At 41.2% G+C, this 26,024-nt stretch overlaps 1 protein-coding gene across 2 annotated transcripts; it reads right to left on the reverse strand.

Moving 5' to 3' along the window:
• Positions 1-2,708: 2,708 nt before the first annotated feature.
• On the reverse strand, positions 2,709-26,024 carry pkp1a (plakophilin 1a). 2 transcript variants are annotated; one of them, XM_018760681.2, is made up of 14 exons: positions 25,714-26,024; positions 20,047-20,165; positions 13,878-14,191; positions 13,605-13,746; positions 13,097-13,304; positions 12,356-12,524; positions 11,254-11,371; positions 10,688-10,855; positions 9,018-9,188; positions 8,429-8,582; positions 6,174-6,360; positions 5,350-5,434; positions 3,717-3,817; positions 2,709-3,330 (listed from the first exon to the last, which is right to left on the reverse strand). In XM_018760681.2, exons 1-13 carry the CDS (start codon positions 25,886-25,888, stop codon positions 3,743-3,745), a joined length of 2,085 nt encoding a protein of 694 aa, XP_018616197.1. In that variant the 5' UTR covers positions 25,889-26,024; the 3' UTR covers positions 2,709-3,330; positions 3,717-3,742. The 2 variants fall into 2 exon arrangements, with proteins under 2 accessions (XP_018616197.1, XP_018616196.1); XM_018760680.2 differs by having other exon boundaries at positions 3,708-3,817.

Below are 26,024 nucleotides of genomic sequence, written 5' to 3' on the forward strand. Positions count from 1 at the left end.
ATGTGCCTTATCTAAAAAATGAAGTCACTGGGTGTAATTTAAAAAAAAAAAAGAATTGGGTGGAGCTCTGAATAAATTGTAGGATCAGGTCTTAAGCACGTCGCCTTGGCTCAGGATCTGACGTGACGAATGTGGGAAATATACCGACCTCATGCCTGCGAGCTGTTACCTGATGGAGGATTAATACAAAAACAACAGCTGTAACCGTTTGGCCAACTGTGACTGGAGGTCAGTCTCTGTGGAGCACAATTTGTGTTGTACCATCATGCCGGACGAGTGCTCCAATTGCTGCTAAGTGTCTTTTTGTGGAGTGGAAATTACGAGGATTTGAGCTGGGAGGGGGGGGGGGGGGGGGGGGGGGGTGAAGAGGGGTTTCCTCAGTTCCTAGGCTGTGGGCTTAGACATGGGTTCAGATCAGGTTCAGTCCATGCAGAGAGAACATGTTCTCCCTGTGTTTGCGTGGATGTTCTCCAGGTGCTCTGGTTTCCTTCCACAGTCCAAAGACATTCGTTTTTGGTGAACTGGCAACTTAGAATTGCCTGTAGTGTGTCAATAAGCATTATGGGGTCAGCCTGTGATGGAAGGCTTCCAGAACCATGGACTATGTTTCGAGGATAGGCTCTGGAATACCATGACCCTGCAAAGGATTAGTGGTCATTGATAATGGCAGAGGTGGAGGAGTGTAGCTCTTCTTTCTTCCTGACTACTCTTTCGTCACCTCCACATAAAATACAACCATACCCCATGTTTGAGACTCGGATTTCGAGAAGAGCAAGTGAAATTTAAAAACACCTCAAAACACCATTCCTTCATGACACGCATGTGAACATAGAGCACGCAAACATCCGTCATCACACAGTGTTACATTAAAATGTGAAAAGCACAAAGGTCAGCAGAGCCACATCAGAGCCACCACATCATGCATCTTAGATGTACAAATCCTGCACAACAAGCATGAGTCTTACATTAAAGATTCCACTTGTGTTTTGTCTTCATGTATTTATTTTTTTAAGCATATTATACCTCAGGGGGGGGGGTGGGCAGCAGTGCAGCAGGTTTGGCCAGGGCCTGCTGTCTGGGGGGTCTGGGGTTCGAATCCTGCTTGGGGTGCCTTGCGATGGACTGGTGTCCCGTCCTGGGAGTGTCCCCTTCCCCTCCAGCCTTGTACCTAGTGTTACCAGGTTAGGCTGCAGTTTTCTGCAACCCTGCTTGGGACAAGCGGTTGTGAACATTGTGTGTGTGTGTGTGTTATACCTCTTTGTAAATTGCTCATAATTATTGCTGTTGTGAGCTCTAGAGCACAGTTTTTGTTTTATCATCATGGTGTGTAACAAGATCCTGGAATATTGGTCATTGTCTTCAGACAAGAAAAGCACTTTTTGCATTTCACAACCGAACTACTGTCCAGTGTCCATCTGCAAACCTATAGTTGTCCAGTTTCCCAAATCACACTTCACAAAACAGGTCAACATCAGCAGGATCTTACATATTATGTTATCATGTGATATTATCCTTTTTAATTTCTAGGCCTAGTTTAATTTCATACATACTTCAGATGGAAAATTCTGCAGTAAAACATGGATGAAAAGGCTTCACCTACATGGTCATATATACAAACTACAACACTTTGTGTAGTCTTATTACGTCACATTTCAGTCCTCTGGAATTTTACTCCAAAAATCAGACACAGCCACTAGAATTTATGTTTATTATGTAAAAGGAAGATTTCACAAATGTACAAAACACACTATACACATAGTGCTGTATACTGCAAACCTGTAGCTTTTTTTCAACCTTAATCCTTTTAATGTCTTTCAAGCCAGTTTTACAGGCACAAGAAGGCTTAGTGATCTAGTCAAAGAGGAGCACAAAATCTTTAGGCAAAAATTCAAATCACACAGAATGAATTCGTCTAGCCTGGGCTGTACTTGTCCACTAGACATTCATCCAAGGTAAATTTCACATCTCGACCCTCAGCACACTGTCCCATTGTCAAGTATTCCTGCCCATTCCCATTTTGACCCAAGACTCACCAAAACCAGCAATAAATTATCAGGTTCTGTCACATGTGACCACACTGCTGTTTTTCAGATAGAAACTAGGAGATTAGCAGTTTAAAAAAGTTTTATGTAAATTCCTGTTCTGGATCCAGTCATTCAAAACCTGACACTTATTTGATGCTTCTAAGTAAATATAAAATTTTTGAAGTAGCAGAACTGAAAATGCATACAATGTTTAAGCATGGGGGGGGGTACAGTGGGTTGGACTGGGTCCTGCTCTCCGTTGGGTGTGGGGTTCAAGTCCCGCTTGGAATGCCTTGCGATGGACTGGCGTCCCGTCCTGGGTGTGTCCACTCCCCCTCCAGCCTTATGCCCTGAGTTGCCGGGTTAGGCTCCAGCTCCCCGCGACCCCATATGGAACAAGCAGTTCAGAAAGTGTGTGTGTGTGTGTGTGTTTAAGCATTAATCTTGATCTTTGAATTTCAAAGCAGTGTTACACTATGCATGGGGGGTGCGGTGGTGCAGTGGGTTGGACCAGGTCCTGCTCTCCAGTGGGTCTGGGGTTCAAGTCCCACTTGGGGTGCCTTGCGATGGACTGGTGTCCCGTCCTGGGTGTGTCCCCTCCCCCTACAGCCTTACACCCTGTGTTGCTGGGTAGGCTCTGGTTCCCTGCGACCCCGTATGGGACAAGCGGTTCAGACAGTGTGTGTGTGTGTGTGTGTGTGTGTTACACTATGCAATGTCAAACAACAAACATACATTCAAATAAAATCTCCTGTGCTAAACATGAAAAATGTACCCCCTTTCTCAAACACAAGAACACACTTATGCCAAGTTTAAAAAAAAAAAAAAAAAAAAACTGTGGACATGTGTGTATCTCAGCAAATGAATTGCTTAGAACATGCACAGATGAGGGTATAAAATTGTCATAAAAAACTGAGAAAATAGAATTGGAGGTGGCTGTTAACAATGGAATGTTGCCCCTGGAGGAGGCTGACAGTCTTACTATGCTGATAAATACAGTAGATGGTTTTGCTTGCGTTTGCAGTATTATATGAAGTACCTTGTGTTATACTGAGTCATACATATTACTACGTTGTTGAAAGCAAAATGATCATTTTAGAGCTCCTCTACCCCTATTCAGTGTCCCAATATTAAAGAAAACTGTAAAAACAGAAACATTTAATTAATTTGCTTAATTGAAGAACTTTAAGCAAAATAATACATTAAGGCAAAAGACAACCATACGTTCAATTGTCCAACACTGACTTTAGCGGGTGTTCCTTTTGGACATCAGTGCTGATACTTTCCTCATCGTCAAAGAGCCATCCTTTAAAAAAGAAGAGGTGACTCAGTCATTACAAAGAATGGAAAAGGTTTTTCAGTAAAAAAGGCACAAATATCAGATTTGCATTTTGTTTAATGGGCTTCTGAGTTCCTTCATTCTTTTTTTATCCAAAGCAATTTAAAATTTAATTCGGCTGAATATTTAAATAGACCTCAAGGTAAGTAGCATGCACATAGGTACTTCAGTGTTTCTCATGATGTGAACATTTAGTAAATTTGAAATATTTAGGCCAAAGAGCTGTGCCCTGACTACCGTGTTCCCTACTACTTAGGTTTTTTTCAAACAAAGATCCTAAAAGGCAATACAAAATCAGGTTATCATTAAACTACAGGCAAGGTAGGTAAACGCTGCTCAGTCACCTGTCCGACCTTCTGAGGATGGTCCAGACAACGGCTTAATCAACGACTTGGGCAGACTTGTGGGCAAAGCTGGTGATGTCATTCACAAAGGTACATTTCGACATTCCTTGCTGGAAAAGACAAATAACCTTTTTTGGATTTTCTTAGGATGAAAAGAACATAACGGCCAAGGATTCCTGCACAAACACTGAAAAAATTGTTTCCCCGAAACATGCATCAGTCCAACCCATTTCAAGTGTGAAACAGGTGATATCGTACCAGGGTTGCTTCCTTATTTACATTCTTTGTTTTGCTTTTATTGTGTGCTTGGTCTCTTTATTTAGTAATGCTTTACATATGTTGTAGCCTATATCATGTACCTTGGCTATGAAATTAGTCCTCAAATGATTCATAAAAGCAAATTAAATAAAAGAAACAGGGAACAACAACAGGACTGGAGGATGGTACATAGACACTGTTTGTAGCACTGGTGCATCATGACTCCTGGGCTGTGGGTTTGAATTCCATCTCAGTCGGTATGGGGTTTACACACTCTTCCCATGTTCGTGTGTGTGTGTGTGTGTGTGTGTGCGTGTGTTCTGGTTTCCTCCCACAGTCGAAAAGCATTAATTTTGGGGTGGATAGGTGACTCTAAATGGCCCATGGTGTGCAAGTGAAAGTGTGTGTGATCATAATCAGTGAGCAACAGTGGAAAACTTTGATTCAACTTGCATATTTTACATGTTTTACAAAAGTCAGTAAAAAGGCCATGGATTTCCTAACTACAAAGAAAAAAAAAAAAAAAACTAAAATGCCAGAGTAATGTGATGGATGGCAAAAGTGTTTTGGTGTAAAACTGCATTCTCTTCAAGAGATGAAAAAGTAAAAGAAAAAGTGACAGTGACTGACGCATTGCTAGGACTCTGCACCAGAGGCTGAAATGTCACTCAGAGCGATTTTTCCGCCCGAGGATATGCAACCCGAGACACGCACCGCTCTGGCAAAAAAGGGGAGGAAGTGTTTTGTGGCCTGGCCTCGCAGCTCGAAGGCAAAGCAAACACGTATTTCTGGATTATGGACCTGTTCCGTTTCAATGAGCCTGTCGTGGAAGGGTGGAGCGGGGCTGGGGAGGGGGAGCCGAGATAATTTCAATTTATTTTTTTGCAGCATGCCTTTGTACGGGTGAGTGGACGAGAAAACAGACAAGCCTGTAAAATCCACCTTCCCACACCCTCCTCACACTCTAAATGCCTCACCACGGTGCGGGGTTATGTAACCACCCCAAACCCCCATCTTCATCACAATCCTCAACAGCACCCCCGCCCTCCAGTGGAAGCCTGCGAGCACAAGGCGATGGCAATCTGAGGATGAGCAACTCCTTGGCCACATATAAGTTTGATCGAGCTTCATATCTAAAGGGATGCTGACTCATGATAATAACAAAAACAAGTAGTTACTGGGTTTAAGAGTTTATTTGTTTCTTCCATCTTTTGTTGTCCAACAGAGTCCAAGCAACATTAAAGCAGGGAATTTAATCTCTGACACGAGGAGGGAGGAAACATTTTTTAATAACGCCGAAGAACGTATTTTGTGAAGAAGCGTAACGCGTTTTTCATGCTATGTCCTCTGGGAATTAATTGAAAAAAGACTCGAGAAGTCTCACCTTTTTCAGGAAGCTCTGAATGTCTTTTTCTGACCAGAGAGAATAAAGAAGAACAGAGGCAGCTTTGCTGGCTTTTGGCAAATACCTGACAGGAAGGGCGAGAGGGGGGTGAGGGGGTGAAAAGGCTACAGATTAGGTTGCCTTAAAAAGAATACATAAATAAAAATAAAAATGAAAAATAAAAGACAAGCCGAGCACACCGCACACAGCAACAGACCCCAAAAACTGTACATTTGTGTACTTTTTAAATCTGTGGCAAACGCACACGTTCTTTCTGTTGTAATGCGCTTTTGCCTTATTCTCTGAGATGTACGGTATGTTGCTTTGGGGAAAAGTGTCTGCAACATGAATAAATGCAAAAGTAAATGTTTTATTTCAGCTTTGTCATTAGCAACAAAAATAAAAATGTTAACAATCAGGTGACACAACTGTATCGTGTGTAGTGTAAAGTAACATTTACTCATATAATCATATTGTTTTTTACTATATCCCTGCACAAGTACACATTATAGTTATAGATCTATAATACACATATATTAAATATTTATAACATTATGAATCAATAATAGTAATCTATATTATACGCACTTATATGCAGTTACGTATACAGTTATACATAAATAAATAATATAAGTAGAGTTTCCTCTACTTTCCTCTATTGCTATACTGTGTCTGAGAATAACAGATGATGCACAGCACTGGCTTTTTAACTAGAGGAATGTTCCTGAGCACAAAGTAGAAAATAACATGCTAGTGGTCCTCCTGAGCGTAGGTGCAAATCTCAGCCTCGGTACTTATGTCAGCCAGGCTCTTGGGCAACTCACCCATTGCAACTGATGTTACTGAGCGAGCTGACCAGGGACTCGTTCAACACCTTCTTCCCCAGCTCAGGCTCAGCCATCACGAGGCCGTGGAAGGCGCAGCAGGCCGTGGACAGCGCGTCGTCCGAGTTGGCCTTGTCGACGACCCCGGCGCTTAGGATGTTGGCCAACTGCGGGAGGGCCTGTCGTGCTACGGGAAAGTATAACAGCAGCAGGTCATTGGCTGGTCTTCAGATCTCAAGACCAGGTCATGGCTGCCCTACGCTACAAAGAGTAAATCGCCAGTACAACTCCATGCCATGGTTCAATATAACACTGAATAAACTGAGGGTTAACGATCCTCTAAACACTCTCCGTGGTGTTAAATAATTTTCATCATCACCAGACTGAGAGGTGCAGGAATTTGATTTTTGAAGCCAGAAGGATAGAGATGTTGGGCAGACATGAGTGCACCTTGAAGCACATCATATGAAAGGATTTCACTTAGTCACTTCACAGCACAATAAGGAAGTTTACAATTTATAATGCATTTATTTTTGAATAAATTTATTATTATTGTTATTACACTGAACTCTTATAGAACAGAATATGAGTCCAGTATTATGAAATAACAGCTTATGAAAATACATACCCTTTAAACATACTTAAAGATTGTTTATTCAACACAACAGCATTTTTGCCTATCATACAGTCATTTTACCTACACAACAGGTACTTCATTGCTCACTGCCACTTGTATGAGCAATGTTGAGACAGAATTTCACTCTTGGTATCTGAAACCCCTAGCATTGTTGCCATTTGATGGTGTCAGTCTGGCTATTTTGTGGCTAAATATAGTGTGTTAACCTCAGCGTTGTCTTGGAAACAATGACCACTAGTGTGAAAGTCAGGTTGTACAAAGTCAGTCATAATTCCACTGCAACAGAATCAACTGCTGTATATACTTCCTAATTCTCTTTATTGACATTGACAATGTCAACCAGCTGCAACCATGAGCTAAGATACACAACAGAAATAGTGGCTCCAAAGACTCTTCTCAGCAGGAACCTGCAATTGTTTACCCATGCATGCACTACTGTAATTTTTAAAGGAGAAATTAAGGAGCAGCGTTTGAACCAAAATCCATTGAATACAAGGCACTACCTGCTCCTCCCTTAACAGCAACTTTTATAAACTACATACATGTAACTGTCACCTTAGTTATTTTAAACTGCTTTAAATACATTAATACTGGTTCACTAGTGTAAATACAGCATTCATCTTGCAATCAGGTGAAAACCATCGTGTTTAAAGCTTTTGCACTTTTGACACATAGCACACTACAAGACATATGTAATGATCTTGTGAACTTCATTTATTCTTATCATAATCACCAATTAGCCAAACTATGAAAATGCTTCTGTCCAGGGTGTACACAGCCTCACAACCTATTATGGACACGCTGCAAACCAGCACTAGACAAGCAGTTAATGATGAGCATGTTGGCATTGTAAGTATAATGCATATAAATACATTTTGTATGTTATAATGAGGGGGCTGCGGTGGCACACTGGGCTGGACCAGGTCCTGCTCTCCGGTGGGTCTGGGTTTGAGTCCCACTTGGAGTGCCCTGCGACGGACTGGCGCCTGTCCTGGGTGTATCCCCTCCCCCTCCAGCCTTACGCCCTGTATTGCCAGGTTAGGCTCCGGCTCCCCGCGGCCCCGTATGGGACAAACGGTTTCAGATGGTGTGTGTGTGTATATGTATGATGATGATGTTATAATGAATTTTAAGTAACTATGTTTTATTCAAAAGCTGCATGGATTGTTTTGTATGGAAATATGCCTTTGTTAGGCTAGGGTAATGATTGAAATAATGGAAATCTGATCATCTCACAACTGGAATTTGGATCATCTCACAACTGGACTCATTTCACAATTACACACAGCTTGTAGTGTAGTGGTTAGAGCTACTGCTTTTGGCTCCAGAGGTTGCAGGTTTGATCCCTACCTTTGGCTGTAGTACTCTTAAGCAAGGTACTTACCCTAAAAATTGCTCTAGTAAAATTACCAGCTGTATAAATGGGTAAATAATCGTAACCTTAACAGTGTAAGTCGCTTTGGAGAAAAGCATCAGCTAAATGAATGAATGTAAATATATTACAAACATAATAATTCAAGTCTCCCTATCCAACATGCCCAGCAAGTGAAAGAACAATGAACTGAGTCAGCTGCTTAACCACAGCACATATGCTGTGCTTCATATGTGTAGTCCTTACCGATGGTGTTCTTGAGAACTGGGTTCCGGGAGAGATTTCCCACCAGGGACACAACAGTCTTCTGCAAACTAGGACTGGAGGTCTGCAGTAATGGCGTGATGTGCTGGAGGCCGTTCAGCTTCTGCACAATAGTCTGGCTAAGAATGCTGGACACCTGGAGACAGAGGGACTACCTTAATGCCAGCTGTGGTATTGGGGTTAGATGTCAAGATATGGGTACTGCTGAAGATTGCAGGAAAGCTGTTTAAACATAGTCCAAGCGCAAGAGGTTTCTGCTGTAGCTTGGTAGCATGACAAACTTCCCATTTCAATTAAACCAATTTAACCCTCTTTCTGAGGGCTCAGTGGTTTACTGGAAAAACCGAGTGCTGAAAAACCCACAGGACCTGGCCTTCCAGCACCAAAGTTAAAAATCGCAGGATTTCAGCACAGAACAGACTTTGTGCATTAGGAGCAGTATAACCTCCTCATGTTAATGCATTTTTTTTTCAGGATGCTGCCCTCCAGGAAGAAACCCACCAAGGATGCAGTGCAATGGCCTTTCAGAGATGACCTGATTCATCTGTTTGCCCCATGAAATGAGACTTACTACTCCTTTGCTGGCGGTGAGATTCTGCAGAGCTCCAGCACAGGCTTCCAGTGTGGAGTCTTTCTGGCTGCTCCCCAGCAGTGAAAGATAGGTCTGCATCGTCTTGGAGTGGTATAGCAAGCTTAAACCCTTGGGATCACTGTCCTCTGGCAGTGGAAAGTCAAAGAGGTTCTGGACAGATCAAAAAGAATATTGTGTGTTAAAAACTACTTGACCGAAGAATCATTATCGCAGTATTTTCATATCTGACGTAAAGAATGAAAGACAGTTAAATATGTGCACAGGGGATGGTTTGTTTTTTTTTTTTTTTTTTTTATTTATTTTGTCAAATTATAGATTTTGAGGTTTTTCTTATAAATTTCTGCAAAATTGTGCATTATCTGTTTAGAGAAGTAAATGTAAATGCAGGAGAAAACTGAAAGGGAAGTGTATTCCTTGCCTCTTTGTTCCACAGATCTCATAATTCAATGATTTAAGTGCAAAAGTTAGTTTCAGGCAAATTGTTTTTATGGTTTACCACGTAGGTTAGGTCCATTATAACGCATGAATTCAAGCTCCATGCAATAGTCTTATCCTTCTATTCCATAATCCTTATGGAAGTACAGATGCCCCCCTCCCTGAAGAGCTTCCTCAGGAGACACTGTGGAGGAATACTCTGCTCTGGCCAACAACTCAAGGCTAAAACACTCGATTTTTTTGTATGACTTATATTTACTACAAATGTACTATACTAATATTTACATCGCAGACACGATATTAAAGACATTCACAAATGTGTTATTTTTGACTGTGCCATGTTCAGTTTTCAACATGGATTGTTTTGCGTCGAAATACGGCTTGGCTAGGCCAAGTGAATGATTTAAATGTGTACTATTTGGCACCAGCCCCAGCACTGTAACTGATTTTAAATAAGTATACAACACCGGGTCCTCATATTATGAATGTTTAACTTACAGATTTTCAAAAATACATTTTTCTCCCTTTCCAGGATCTTTCACATTATATGTGTAGTAATTTCTGGGGCAATAACACTTTATTTGCGTGCCTTATATATGCCTTTGATACGTCAAGGCAAAGGGTACAAGGTTAATAATTATTCATCTAGACTCTATGCAAACATATGTACTGTAAAAGCTGGCATTACTCCAACAGCAGATACTGCCTTAACTTACTGTTATATTACTGTATATGCCTGGTTTTCAGAAGAGTTGTAAACATGTGCTATTAAGATAACAGATATTGCCATATGTAATAAAGCAAATGTTGCTCTGGATGACTTGTGACAGTGTCAGACCAAAGCTGTTTCCACAAGAGCTCCAGTTGAAGAAAAAAATCAGGCGCCATTGGTGCCATTTGAAGGCAACTGCCATCAACAGAGTCATGCTGTGATTAACACGTCAAAGGAAGTAAGTCTGCTACACACCCATGAATTCATACAGACTGGAATGACGCCCATCAGTGAATCTCTGCAGGAAGACAACATGAAGCTGCAGCACTGCGATAAACACAGCCTTGAATTTGAGCATTTGATAATTGAAGGAGAAAAGCGAAATGGTGGTGTGTTTCTCACCCCTTTGTTGGACAGATCTCAAAATGCATTGATTCAAGTGGAGAAGTTACTTTCACACAAATCATTTTAGGGTTTACATCACTCAGGAATAAAAACTCACCTGCTCATTGGTCTTGCTGCTCTGTGGGCTGAAGCACCCGATGCTTTGGGTCTTCTTGCTGGCTGTGCTCCTTGGGGATGGTGAGGTGAGGATGCTGAAATGGCTGGGGGCTTCTGACTCCAGCTGGTAGGTGAGGTTGTGAAGGATGCAAGTGCAGTTCTCCACTGACTGTTAGTTAGCCAGAAGGGAGAGATGCAGAGACATGTGAATAAAGACAGGAGGTCACTAACTGGTGCTACAGGTTTTATGGCATGAAATGCAGCAGCACCAGTTGCTAGAGATCAGGATCAGTTTAGTAAATATGAGTCTCCCCAGAATGGCCATAATGAAAAAGCCCTTCAAGTACGATCCTTTTAGACATTCAAAGTCCATCTTCCGTACTGTCGTACATTTCCTCATCAGTTACTACATACTAATTGGGACTGCGATGAGTGCAACTCAATAAATAAAGCCAAATTCCTTAAAGTAACACTACTCAGACCAAGTGGCAAGATTATGCTTAAACTTTTGCCATCTGAATTCATTTGTGTGCCATAACGTATCAACTGCGCACCACTCAGGCCCACCTTGTCGTCCGGGTTGTCCGTCTCCACGCAGCTCTGAATGTAGCCAACCAGAGACTCAATAAGGCCAGGGCAGTTCCTCATAGCCTGCCGCTCGACCTCCTTTGTGCAGCTCAGGTTCCTGTTTCACAAAGAGAACATGAGTTTCGGGGGAGAGGAGCAGCATTTTTAACCACAAGGCTGGAGGACTGAGTTCCCAGAATGGGACCTACTGTTCTCCTATTGTACCCTGCCCCCATCACTAAAAATATCTAATTCTATAAGCAGAAGAAGTACAAAAATCATTCACAGTGTAAGGCACTCGAGATAAAACCATTGCTGTAAGTCCTTTGAGTGGGTTTACACTGTAAATCCCTACTTCTCACAGACTGGAAATGGTCTAGTTGTGTTGGCTAGAGTCCCACTGCGAGGCATAATGTGCTTTAACAATAGAAGAATATAGAAAGAATCGATCATGGTAAACAAACATTGTGAAGCCACAACAGGCAGATCTGTCAGCACTTGCTACTGGTTGCATAAGTGAGAAGGTTAGAGAAAAATCAGTTAACAGTGATCTTTTTGCCCTTAAGCATTCCCTGTAAAGTGGAGATGTCAAACTCTTTTTCTGGCAGGTATCCGTAGATGCAAGATTTTACACCAAATTTCTCCATTTATTATCCAATTACCTAAACTCTTTCGTATTTTAATATCAAGCAAAACTAGAAATGTTTTAGCATGCTTTGGGAAAATATATTCTGATTGCCACATACAATCTGTTAAAATAATAAAGAAAATTAAGTGTATGGGCAAATTAAGACAATGAATTGGTTTGAAAACCAAAAAACAGGAAGTTCATCAGGAATGGTTTATACCACTGCCCAGGAGAATTTAAAAAGATTGTATAAAACTATGTTATAACATTTCAGTTAAATTCTACATTTAATAAACTATAATATAAAATACGGTTTTCCTTTGTATATTTTTTAAAACATTTTTCTTTAATTACATCATTGCTCAAGACACATTATGGAGCAAAAGGCTTGACTGTGTAAAGCTATTACTGAAACTCTGTGCCACTGTAGATGAAGAGGGTGAATCGAGGTTGGCGGAAGCAGCAGGTCCTCACCGCAGGCAGCCTGTGGTGTTGTAGAAGACTTCTGAGTCCACGTTGTTGCTGGCGCCCGTGTCGGTCCAGCGGAGGAAAGGCACCACCACACTCTCAGTCAGCACAGGCATGGTGTCCTGGATCAGCTCAGTCTTCAATTTGTCCATGGAGGACAGGTTCCACAGGAGACCTATGGGTCGCAGACAGGCATTCCAGACACGTGGCTCCTCACACCAAGCTGCTGAAACTCAGCTAACTGTGATCGCACTGATGACTTTTCCAAAACCGAGCAGCGAGCAACAAAAATAAAAAAAATTCCAGACAGTAAAAAATATTAACATTAGCATTCTGTATGGAAAATATTACATATTACTCAGCAATAACCATGTTGTTTACATTTACACCTTTCTCGAAAGCCGCTTACAATGTTAAACTACCTACAATTACTGTTTTTACAGCCAGGTCATTTTAGTGGAGCATTTTAAGGTAAGTACCTTGCACAAGAACATTACAGCTGGAGGTGGAATTCAAACCTGCGACCTCTGGGTCCAAAGGCAGCAGCGCTAAACCCTACACTACCAGCTGTGTCAGGGAAGCATTATAGCTGATTATAACTGAGGGTATTATAACTGATTTTGTTGTAAACATGCAGTAGCATGCATTCTAATGTTTTTTAAGTTTTAGAATTTATTTTCAGGTTTAAATTCTCTAAACTGATTTCAAACATCATTCAAGAATGTCATTAATCCCTCCGTCATTAACCTGTCAGCTGTCGCTGCGTCTCGATGGAGTCTGTGTCCTTGATAAGCTTCAGCGCCTCCTCCATGCCTCCGCAGCGCCACACCTCCTCCTTGTTTTCGCTATTCTTGTACACCAGGTTACGGAGGGCAGCGGCGGCCGTCTGCTGCATCTGGGGGCTGGGGCTGCGCAGCAGATTCACCAGGTCGGGGATGCCTCGCTGATCGAACACCTGGAGGGCAGGGCGCGGGTTCAAATTATACACATACGGTATTAGGTTTGTGATGGAAAATATGAGGGTTCTTTCATGCTTTTAGCTACTAGGTACATTTTAAAAGGCCATAAAAGGGATTTTAAACCATTGACTAGTGTGGGAGCATTAGGACTGTGATTCTGGTCAAATCTTAGAAAAATATTGTCTGCTGCGCCATCATCATTTTTTTATGATATTCATGCCTAGTATTCAACCTTGAGGAAGCAAATGTACAGCCAGGCAGTCCGTCTGGTGAGCAGGAAGGGCAGCTGCTCTCACCTCCTGCTTGGCTTTGTCATCCTTGAAGGTGGTGTGCTGTATGAAGGAGGCGCCACGCAGCTTATACCTCTCCTCAGGTCTGGAGAGGTACTCTACCGCATCCTTGAGGGTCAAGTCTGAAATGCTTTCATTCCAGTGGGACCTGGTCAGCGGATGGAAGAGCAAAGAGCAATGAGGGGGAACTGAGAGGGATCAGACTTCAAGTAAAGAGGAGAATGTGTTGACTGGAGCAGAAAGGTTCATTCGGGTCAAGGTGTTGTCTCCTCCACTTACCCATCGGCCTCGGTCTTGCCTTTAGTGACTATCGCTTTGGACTCACTGCTGCACTGGTTTGAGACTGTCTGGAGGAGTGCAGCCTGGCCGCTAACTACCTGGGCGGCGCTGCTGCCCACGGACTGGGTGAATCCATTGGTGGCAGAGCAAATCCTGGTGCGCTGGCTGTGGATGGGCAGAGTAGCACTGCGGCTCTTGACCAACGCTGGGTCACTGCAACTAGGCTTCATCCCACAGTGGGGCCCAGAGATGCTCTTTATTTGCCGCCTGGTCAAGCCCTTTGTGGTGAAAGAGCGATTCTGCTCCTGCTTCGGCTGGAGGACGAGAGCACGGCACTGTTACAACATGCACAGTCTGGGCCGGCACAGCCCGGCTCAGTCTAGCTTAGATCAGTTTCTGACGTTCAAAAGAGGAGGCATGTCTCCTGGTCTCAAGCAGCAGTTGGCCGCACTAGTCTGAACAAGCACAGGTGAAGTTAAATCTGTCCGTTCCCAGACGTGCTTTCGGTGTGGCACAGCTCATTATATGTGATATACAGAAACTGAGATACTTATACATTTACATATACTGGGAAAGTGCCTTGACACTTCTTCTATTCATAATGACTATGTCTTTAAAAACAGGTTCACGAAAACCATTCGTTACCTTGACATCACAAGTTAGACTGTTTTTAAGGTGATTTATCATAGATCAAAGATAATTTTCATGTGTTCCTGAGCCTAAAAATGAAATCCATTTGTGCTATCCATTTAAAGTCCCGTTAAAATGCACACAATTATTTCAACAGTTCAACAATAGTTATCACATCACAATGTAGCTTCCCTTCATTAATTACTCTGTAATACTGTATGTCTACCTGTACTTGTTCCACTGTTTCATAGCTGTTACGTACCGTACACTTAACGCAACATACATATTATACTAAGTGTTTATGCATTAATTTAATCTTTAATGCAAAAAAAAAAAAAAAAACAGCCATATGAAGCAAATGAAAACAGTGCAAATAAATTCACATTCACCAAACAAGTTGACATTGATGATATCAGATGGCCTAACACGCACTGTCACACACAGAGTGGCCGGAGACAGGTGGGGAGTGCGGACCCAGTTGCGGGTTGGTTTTATTTCTCCCTCCAAGTCCAAAGGGCTGGGCACGATCAGGGTCGGGAACAGGCAAGGGTCGAATGAGGCTCAAACGTCAATTCACGGGGAAGGCTATACTTGGTGGTCGCGGAAAGCAGGCGAGGGTCAATAACCAGGAATACCAGGCACGGAACAGAACAAGACCACTGACGCTGCAAGACCTCGAGGGCAATTGCAAGAATCCGTGTCGTCCTTCGGACACGGAGCTCTTTTTATCCTGGGTCTTCATTGATTGGTCGCAGGTGTTGGCGAGCCGCTCGTTCCCAGGGGCGTGACACACATTGATATCAGGTGGCCTAACAGTGTAAAGGGGGGGCATAATTGCCGAGATTATAACAGGTAGAACTAGCGAACAATGGAGGGGTAATGGAGGGTAATAGTTTAATGCAGCACAAGCTGAAATATAGCTGTGAAGAAGACAATGCGATGCTGTCAGACACATGCTGCTCATCTATCAGAAGGCATGTGAATCCAAAATCGGTGACAGTAAATACGAAGGAAGTTTTTGCGAATTAAAGTACGGGCATTCAATGATACCATTCATAATGTTCTAAACCAAATGCTTGTATCCCGGGATAAGGCTGTATTATAAAACAAAAACTCATTCACTCGCTATTGATTACTGCTTGTCTTGGGCAGGGTTGCGGTAGTCTGGAGCCTATCCCAGAAATGTAGGATGCTGGGAAGCAGGGTATACCTTGGCAGGACTGTAGTCCACCACAGGGTCAAAAAAAAAGGCACAAAAATAAAGAAAAATAAAATTTGCCTCACTAGATTTGCCTCACTTATCTTCCCTCCCATGTTTACACTTCATTTGTTTACATATACATGTAAATCACATTCACTAGTAATGAAACAGACGGGAAGCCAGAATGGGCAGCACAGGTAGCTCATTCACAATGCGCACCTTCCAAATGTCACGCTGCTCATCCGAATTTTCAGGTTGGACCGTTGACTCAAAACTTGCAACAGCATTATGGAAAAAGGGGATTTGTTCAGCTGTGATCCTCCCTGAGACACAACTAATGGCCTACAGCTACTTGAATAAACAGATGAATGGATCGAATGTGTCTACTGTGGTACCCCATTTCAGCAATAAGGCTGAGACCCACTGCGTTGAGTACCACCTCAGCGAAGCATACAAATGAATTCGCAACCAGGATGCAAAACACCAGTCTGAGACATGCTCTGGGAAAAAGAAACAATTCGCCACGAGCATCCGATCCAAAGTCACACGGCAGCCTTCAAACAAGGCGAGGCACCTGCACTCCACCCAGTTCCACCGAATCATCAGGTGTGCCAACACCTTTAAGCAAACACTTTTCCTGTCAAGTCCTGGGCAGTACAGTCAATCACATTCACAATCAAAGCGTTAATCCAGCCCTAGCACTCTGGGGCAGCACGTAGCCAAGAAGGAAGGTGCACCAGATTCTCACCGTGAAGCTGACTGACAGCTACGATGGGATCTGAACAAACAGGTGACCGCAACAGGGGTGGGTGAGGCACATGGCTGTTAAACCTACAAGAGACGCCGGCAGGATGTCCTACATCTTTATACAATACAAATATGCGGAGGGTCAAAGGTAGGTGCAGCATAAGAGATATCAACGTGGGAACATTCCATGGGACAACCCAATCCCCACACAGACACCTTGAGAGACAGACAGGTCCAGTAAAAGACTGTGATTTGTACCACATCACAGCACGACTTTCTCATCTTCACCCTCGTTCGTTCTTTCACGTATGTTCCAGGCAAACCCAAAACCGAGCGCACTTAGTCATAGTCTCATCAACATGTTATTTTGTGGGTGTTAAAGAGCTGCTTTAACACTGCGGCTTGCGTTTTATGTTCAAAAGAACTTGAGAAGAGGCATAAAAGCATTGTTATTGTAACCTATTACTGCCCTCCTATTTGTGTAAGTGGTTAAAGTAGCTTGTAAAACAATGAAATTACGAGCAAAGTCGGCACTTTTGTAGGCACTTGAGTAGTAAAAATTCCTTTTCAAGAAAAGAGATTAATCTTGCAAAGGTCATGGTTTTTTGAAGTCGTTGCACAGAATTAAAATTACCGCACTGTTACTGCCTCTTGCTCTCAAGTGTACAAGACCTTCAATTTGAGAACGTGAAAATATTTCACCTCTCAAAGAAAAAGATCATATTTTTCTCACTTTATCCCTAAATTGTCATTTTGTTTAATTTTCCTTCCTGTTGCTGCCATTTTTTATTACATCACCTGCTTCAGACAGCAGATGTTCAGAGAGAAACAGATGTGGTAAACCTCCCAATCCACAATCCCCCTTTCCTGCAGTGTAAGAGACCACTTTTTCACAGCTCTAGCATGTCCTTATGTCCTAGTCTGCCAATACGGAGCTTTCACATTCTACAGTGGAACGGCTTGAGCCCGGAATAAACATTTTACGGGAATAAAAAGTCACAGATTCATTTTCCATAGGTAGACGTGTGTGTTGAAGTGCCAGTCAGTCAAAACATGGTTTCCTAGGTAAGGGACGAACGACGTAGTTTGCCAGTGCGCTGCAGAGTGCATCATGGAGAAAAACATGCAAACTACATACACCCAGAGATGGACTCAAACCCATGGCCACAAATCAGCTCAGGAACTACAAAGCACAAACTTTAACCGTTCTATCACAACATTCAAATATACCTCTACAGATACCATTACTACAGATATATTGTACATACAGTACCATTCAGAAGTGTGAGTACACTCGCTGGATCCTGTTTTTATTTTCTGAGGAGACAGCTGGTTGACAAGTCTAAGCAGAAAATAAGCGGACGTTTGTTCCCAGCTCTTCTGCGGCAGTTCTGAGGGACTAGGACACTTGCGGGCTGCTTTCCTTTTACACTCCATAAACGGCTATGAGTGACCACGACCAATCATTGAGGAAAGTTGTATCCTTAGCATCGCCACAACTCTTCTTCTAAATGAACAGCATAACAGTTAAGAGCAAGTAAAACTATAAATCGCTATTCAATAAGGCTCAGTCAGTCTCACGAATGGCTCAGTTCTTAATCTCTCTGGTACCATCGCTAAGGGGTCCAAAGGACAGCCCTCCATTCCTATCCCTTCCTTGGACACTTCAGAATTTCCCACTGAGTTTCAGGCTGCACGCATTGTTTTTTTACCATTGAAGGACCACTCCTGAGTGTCATCAGAAGGTTACACCGCCTTGTACCACCACGTTCCCATCAACACTATCCCTCTTATGGGAGGGATATTCAACTTTGCTGTTGAAGACACAAACATGTTGTTTTTCCAGCTCGTTTTATACGACACATGAGCTCAGAAAGGGAGATAAACAAGTTCCGCCAAGGGCGTAAGTTGAATCAGATGGTTCACTGCCCAGCAGATACACAAACCACCTGGACTCGGTTCTTCAGCGCTGCGGCTGAACAGCACCATACTACCGTCTCTGCTTTGTTATTCTACTTCTGGCCTTCCAAAAAGGTCCACTGACAAGCCGTAACAGTTCAGAACAAGTGGTTCCGCACCGACCCGCACCTGTCGGGACTGACTGCACACACTGTACCCAGCAGTTCTTCTCTACACATCTTACAAGCTTTCTCACTGCGTGACCATGTGCCTTTGGCTATACCTGTGCAACAGCGAGAAAGTAGCAATTAGCAAAATTTGATCTGAACACAAGGACGGAAGGTTCTCCAAAGCTAACAGCTCCATTGAAAAAAGACGGCTATTATATTTGAGGAAAAGTGATGTCTGTCACGCCTTCAACACCATTTAGCAAATGAAAGGGTATTTAGTGTCATAAACACACTGTTTGAGGGAAATCTGTCAAATCTGTCAAATCTGTCAAATACTGTACATTCTGAAAACACGTCTCTTGGGCAGTATGCATCATTATAACATTACTCATAACTGTCTCTGGCAATGTTTATATAACAAAGAAATACAAAGCCAGACTTCAAAATATATGTTTTGCGTGCAATTTGACCCAGAAGCATAGGGTAAATCCCCACTGGGACATCAGTCCTTCACAAGGCAATCACACACACTCATTCACTGTCAAACTTAATCACTAAGGACAATTTCAAGCTGTCACTTTCATCAGAAACACATGTTTCTGGACTGAGGCAGGAAACTGTGACACCCTGAGGAAAAACACACAAACACGGAGAGTACATGCAAACTCCGTACACACTGAGCCGAACTCAAACCCTTGTGCAAATGCAGAGTCCAGGAGCTGTAAGACACCAGCATTATGCACTGCACTACTGCACCGCCCTTTTCAAAATCAGACCCTGTTTATTTAAATCACAGCAGGTGTATAAATTGAAAAATCTCTTGTATTTTACAAAAAAAAATGCACTTAACTATGAGATTCTAATCAATAAAGGAAGCGTTATTACAGCAATTTGTGCTTTGCGATTTACCTCTTCCTTCCCTCATATATATTTACTTCTTTCAAAATATTTTTTAGAATACACTTTTTTCAAAGGCAACTTTATTATTATCCACAACAACAACAACAACAACAATAATAATAATAACAATAACTTGACTTTTTGTGAAACCTCAAGAAGAAGACAGTTTGAATGTCCATAAATGACTAAAATGAGTTAAAACTATAAAATAACACACTTGCTGCTGGATGAAATTAGACGCAATAGTTGCTTTGGCTGTGCATATGATTTGATAAGGGCAAAAACAACTGTTGTGGAATATAGCAATAAGAGACTTGTATAACAAAGGGAGTTTCCCATTACAAAACTAATTCTGAAGAATTCCAACAAGAACAGCTTGACTATTTTATGCCATTCAGAGTCCTGGCCACATAGATGGCATTGACTTTAAATTAAACAGAATGTCAAAATTCAGATGCTAATGAGGACTAAATTCACATTCTAAGTTAGAAAATGATGCTGGACGATTTCTTCGCTAAATTTTCAAACCAATCAAAACACAGCAAACTGCAAAACACATCTGCATATCTGCAAGAAAAAAAAATCACCTGAACTGAAAGAGATGACGGGGAATGAAACAAACCTGTACTGATTTTATGGTCATTCCGCTGGAATTAGTCCTTGAGAAGAAACTGGCATTGGTCTTGGTGGGGGAAAACTTAAATGATCGAAATTCGGTGAAGACAGCATCACTCTGTGGACCTGGATAAAAGAAATTAAAAAAAAAAAAAAAAAAGAAAGGTCAACCTAACTCTTGGCTTATTGCTGGAGATCTGTCACTCTCTGCAGAGGGGTTTCATCATACTTCTTTGTTTCGTGTGAATTCCGAAAAATGTAGAGTATGCTTTGTTCTGGATATGAACTGCAGCCATGAATGACATGGGGAAAATAGTGAGAAACACTGTCAGAAAAACGAGAAAATCAGGAAAGAATATGGAAAGAAGATGTGTTCGTATCACTTGTGCGAAGTCTGCCTATAGCAATGTAAAGAAAATTACAGATATGCGAGCTGTGCGGTTGAACCCTAGAGCAAAGGGTCTTGCTATGCAAAGCAATTTTTGAAAACACTGTGAAAACATTTTGTTCTAAAAAACAAAACATTATTCAGTTTCCCCCTAATGTGTTCATAGTTTTTGCTTGTAAAGGGAAAATGTGTGCGTTGTGGAATTCGTTCTATAATATAGAAAAATACATGTACAAGTAATTATGTGAGTGTTTCACAAGGGCCTTTATCTGAAGGCACTTACATATTTATATTTATACAGCTGTATCCTTAGTGGAGCAACTGAAGTGAAATACTTTGCTCTAGGGTTCAACCGCACAGCTCGCATAACTTCTATCACCAAGAGTCTTCAATTTATACAATCTCATACTGAAACAATATGATCCCCTCTGCCCAAAAGATTGCTGGGACAATTTAATCAGCATTCTTATTTTGGTATTTATAAAGATTACATAGCATGCAGATTTAAAAAAAAAAAAAAAAAAAGAAAATCATTTGCAATTTAAGAATAATTTGCTTCCTGCCAAAAGGTGGAAAGAAAGAAAAGAAGAAAACTGTGAATGACATGTTATTAATGCTGAACCTTGTACATGTTATGTAACACAGCAAATATTGCACTGGTGAAAGAATGTGGCAGCTCCCCTGCACAGTTTTTTTGTTGAAAGAAACCCTGAAATTATGTAATAAATCAGGCTGACAACTCTGGCACAAACATTCTCTTATACATTTTTGCTAGCCAACTGAACGGCCATAAATAAATAAACAAATATAAAAAAGTAATATATTAAATACATTAAATTTTACCTTTTTTTATTTTCCATGTAATGTTCACAAACATCACTGGTTTCAAGATAGTTTTTTTTTTTTTTTTAAACTGTGTGGCGCTCACGGTCACCGTAGCGTCTAAGATGTGCAACAAACCTGAGAAACTACAACCTGATCCAATAAAAAATTCATTCTAACAGCAAAAAACGCATTGAAACTCTAAAAATATTTAATCATACACATGTGTAAAACTGTCAGTTCAGATTAAAGTAATAAAAATAATAGTGTAAAAATGGTTGCAGTAACATTGTACATATGGGAAACCTGGAGAGGCTTAAATCTCACATAAGAGAATGATTAAACACATAGGACAGCCTTTCTTTCTGCACTAGCAAAGGTCATTCATCGCGCATCTCCATTAGGTATAGGAATTTTTATCGTACTCGGATTTGTAATTTCACGGTTGCAGCTTCAAGCCTCACTACTACTGTAACATCATATATTGTTCACAAACAATAAATAAAAGTGCACAATGAGACTAAGTCTTCTTTTAGCAGGACATGTTTTTGCAAGAGGAATAACTGGAACATTTTTCATTCCCTTTTTAATTTCAACTATATGGGCTCACAGTGAGATGAGAAATTCCGCATTCAAATTCCACACCAAACAGAGAACTTGAATACATGCACCAAAAATTTTGTTGTACTTTTGATTTTTATAGACTGTGATTCCGATTTTAATACATTTAATAGTTCGGTAAATGTAATTACAGAAGCAACTTAAATATTTAATATGGCAACACATCATTCCCACCATCAGACGACCCTGTTTCTCTGAATGGATGTTTGATAGTAGTTAAAATTCAGTCAGGGGTATTCTAGATTCCAATCCCAGAAATCAAAAAGAAAGGTTGAAATAAGAGCACAATTATCAGTCAAATGCCTGGATTAAAAAAAAAAAAAAAGGCAACATGTAAGTGAAATCATTCAACTTTGAATGCATTCAAGAGTTTGAAAGTATGTGAACCCATGTGCTCCTTAGTTTTACCATGAAATGGTTACTTAATGAGGACCAGTGTTCCTCATGTGACATAACAGGTGTGTCATGACCAATTCTATATGTTGCTCTAGAGGACATCGTGTGTAGTAGAAACACACAAGTAGTGCAGGTGTAAAAATAAGTGAAGCCCAAGTTGTACTGATTATACCAAGTAGGTAAGTAGAATCAGGTGTGTAAATCATAATCATTTATTCATGTTATAAGTTTATTTTAAAATGTAGGATTTACATTTTCTAAGTTTATTTTAATATTTCATACAAGAATAATGACCCTCCCTGTCACGTTCCGTTCCGGAAGTAAGTCGTCGGACCCAACTGGAGAGCGACGGTGTTTATTAGGGGAATCCAAGAGACGTGGTCACAAGACAAGCAAAGGGTAACCGATGAGCGTACGTGGTCAATGGGACAATCCGAAAGCCAGAATCCGTGAAACTAGGGAAAGATCGAAGACACCAAGGAGTCACGGGAAGGCAGGAGAAGGGGCAGGGAAACAAGGTCGAGGGTGGGCAGGAAAGGGAAGATTGGAAGATTGGAAGATTGGTTCACACTAAATGAGCGAGCCGCAAGACTGAACAAGGTTCCACGTTTGCCCCTGCTCTGCTCACGCCTTTTATGCTTCTGCCCCGTGAGCCGCCGCAGGTGTTCCTCATGCGCCGATGTTGTGGGTGTGACACTCCCTATAGGTTCACATATTTTTGAGACCAACTTCAAACTGCAAAAAGCTGTGAGAAACACACAGGTAGCCACACGTGTTTGTTTTTTTTTTTTTGTTTTTCTTTCTGGTAGAGCTGAGCTAAACGTGGGGGGTGCGCAGTGAAGTCAAGGTTGGTCCTCCTTATTACTCTGATGACTGATATGATGTTATGAGATGATGATGATGATGATGATGACAAATGCATTTTTATTCTTACATGTTAGTACGATGACACTGATGAATCTAAGATGTAAGTCATGTTTAGAAGAAGAGTGTTCAGGAAGAAAAAAACAAGCTACTTACTGAAATACTACAAATGACTGTCAACAGAAATTTCTTTACATTTTCTGTTTTTCCAAAAAATGTTTGCAGAATAATTTTAAAAAATTCTTTTCCTGGTTCTGCTGGGGAACAGATGCCACGTTTAATAGTACACTCGAGCTAAATCAACTTTTTGTCATGTGTTCTGTGTGGATTTTAAAGGATTTTCCGTTGTTACTGAGCGATCTTATGTACCTCCGCTACTAAACAAATCGGGTGCGTTTTTATAAAACTGTTCCGCAGATTTATACAAATCAGAACATAGACAACTACCAAAGACCTTCATATTATTCATCATGAAATCAGAGTAATCCTTGTCCAAACACAGTAAAGTGTGTTTCATGTGGAAGGAGCAGACCTGACACTTAATGCTTAAAACGAGACTGGTAAATTGTAAACAACTTTAAACAAATGTCAAATGTGAACATGAACCCACCTGAACTTGTCCTGTTTTCATCTTCAAAATAAGGAAAAATTTTAGAAAAGTTGTCTTTCATTAACTGAAGGCCAATCATCACATCACATAATTTGCAAGACTATTTGTTTATGTTTAGCCAGAAAATTTGTTTTGCAGACAGCAATAACATTAAAACAAATGAAACACTTTCATCCACAGAGAATGAAAATATGAACAAAGATTTTATTCTATGTATTCTGTGTATATACCAGAAAGTTGGCAGTTTTTTCAGGCTAAAATTTATATTGACTTCATTGTAATTTTCTTTGTCTACATTTTTTTTTTTTCTCACTAATGTGTTTACAATATATTAGTTCAATGAACGGATGATTATTTTTTAACACCAAAATTGAAATTCCATATTTTAATCAGAGCAAATTCTGTTTTAATTTTGCTTTTTATTAAAGCATTTCTCAGTGAATTTATAATTGTACAAAAATAGGGCAAAATATGAAATGTGTAAAACATACAATCTACAAAATATCCGTTTAAATTTTACCCAGGAAGAGTAGAGTGGAGTAAATAAAAAAAAAAAAAAAAAAAAAAAAAAAAAAAAAAAAAACGCCCTGATATCCATGCTCGCATACTATGCACTGAAACACATAATGGAAATACGTCAAAAATCCCTTAACAGCTAATAACCCTGCCTGTATCACTTTACCACTGTGACTGTTTACTTTATTTATAGTTTATTAGTCATAAGTACAGCGCTAGTTAATGCATTTGATTTTTAAAGCGTTTTTTATCTTCAAAATAATAACGCCTAATAATAATAATAATCTCACAGGGACAGCAGCTAGCTCAATCATTGCCCAGAGCTGCTACCCTGCCCACGAGGCCCCAGGTTCGAATCCCACCTAATAAATAGTAGTAGCACCCTTAGAAATGCACTCACCCTGAATTGATTCGCATCCCATATCCGATAAATTAATTATCTTAAACTTGGACTGAACATGGACGTTATCGTATTAGTTGAATAAATTTATTATTCAGTTTCTCCATGATCTCGTAAGTACATGTATTGTAATGTGTAAAATGTTCAGGCTAGTCTAGAACTCTGAGATCATAACTGGCACTGCTGAATAACGGATAAATCTTCACACAGCTACTCCTGTAATGTAAATGTAAATTCCTAAAAAATTATTTATTATGATGGGGAATTGGTTATCATTTGAATAAACCTTATGCAGCTACTCGATGTATATTGATTCATATGATCATATGTGGAAAGTAAACTAACTCTGTACTTCACGATTCTGCATCTGCGACGTCTCTGTTGATTTGACGCATATATTATTTTATTTCCGTGAGATGTACGTTGCTTTTGAGAAAGTGTCTGCTAAATGAGCGAATGTCTAAGAAATTGAAAAATTTGCAATGCATAATAAAGGGGACGACAAATAGTGGCGGAAATGCATTAAGTGAATTGAATTACAGCGCTTTCGTCTCGCGCCGGGAACAACAAAGAGAGTAAACAGAGGAGTAAATGGCTGTTTACAGTGAGGTAAGGAGGGCAAACCTTGACACTGAGTGAGACATGACCACCGCTTTACTACTGCTCGTTAAACTGCCATATATTGAATAAACGCATTTTTAAACAGAACAGAAGCCGCGGCTTGAGACCGAGAGTACGTTTTTTTTTATTACGAATACGCATTTGGGGGTCTTTTATTTTGCGGTGGCGTAACATCTGCAAAAGGAAAAAAATCACTGCCTTCATCACAAAACAGGATTAAGTATAAGATCGCCGCACTTTCCTTAATAAAGCACGTTTCGCCTTTCCTACACAAATACAGTTCCCTGATGTACTTTCATATGTGGTTTATTCTGGAATTCCTTCAATCATGTGCGTCTCTTAACTGCACGCACACGCACACGCGGAGTCGGACGTTCCTTATTACGCATGATTACGTCGTGGGGGAAAAAGGAACTCTTTCAGAACTTGAACTCACTTGCTGGCGACTCGGGGCCGCTCTTCACCGACTTCGACTTGCTCCTCTTGATGGTGTGGACCTGGTCCAGGACGCGGCGCTGCCCCGAGCGCAGGGTGTTGTCGGACGGCAGTGCCAGAGATGTGTCCTCCGCGGCCCCGAAGGACGTGGCTGACCGCAACGGCTCAACCGCCATTTCCAAATCGCGGCGGTCCCGGACAGCGACGCAATCCCTGCGCAGAACGCGACCTCTATTCCCCAGTCCCGTGTTTACGCGGGTTTACACAGGTACACCGGCGACAGTCACCTTCCCCTGCCTCGCTAGACACACC

This window comes from Scleropages formosus, chromosome 19 (genome assembly GCF_900964775.1).
Source record: "Scleropages formosus chromosome 19, fSclFor1.1, whole genome shotgun sequence".
Classification (NCBI taxonomy): domain Eukaryota; kingdom Metazoa; phylum Chordata; class Actinopteri; order Osteoglossiformes; family Osteoglossidae; genus Scleropages; species Scleropages formosus.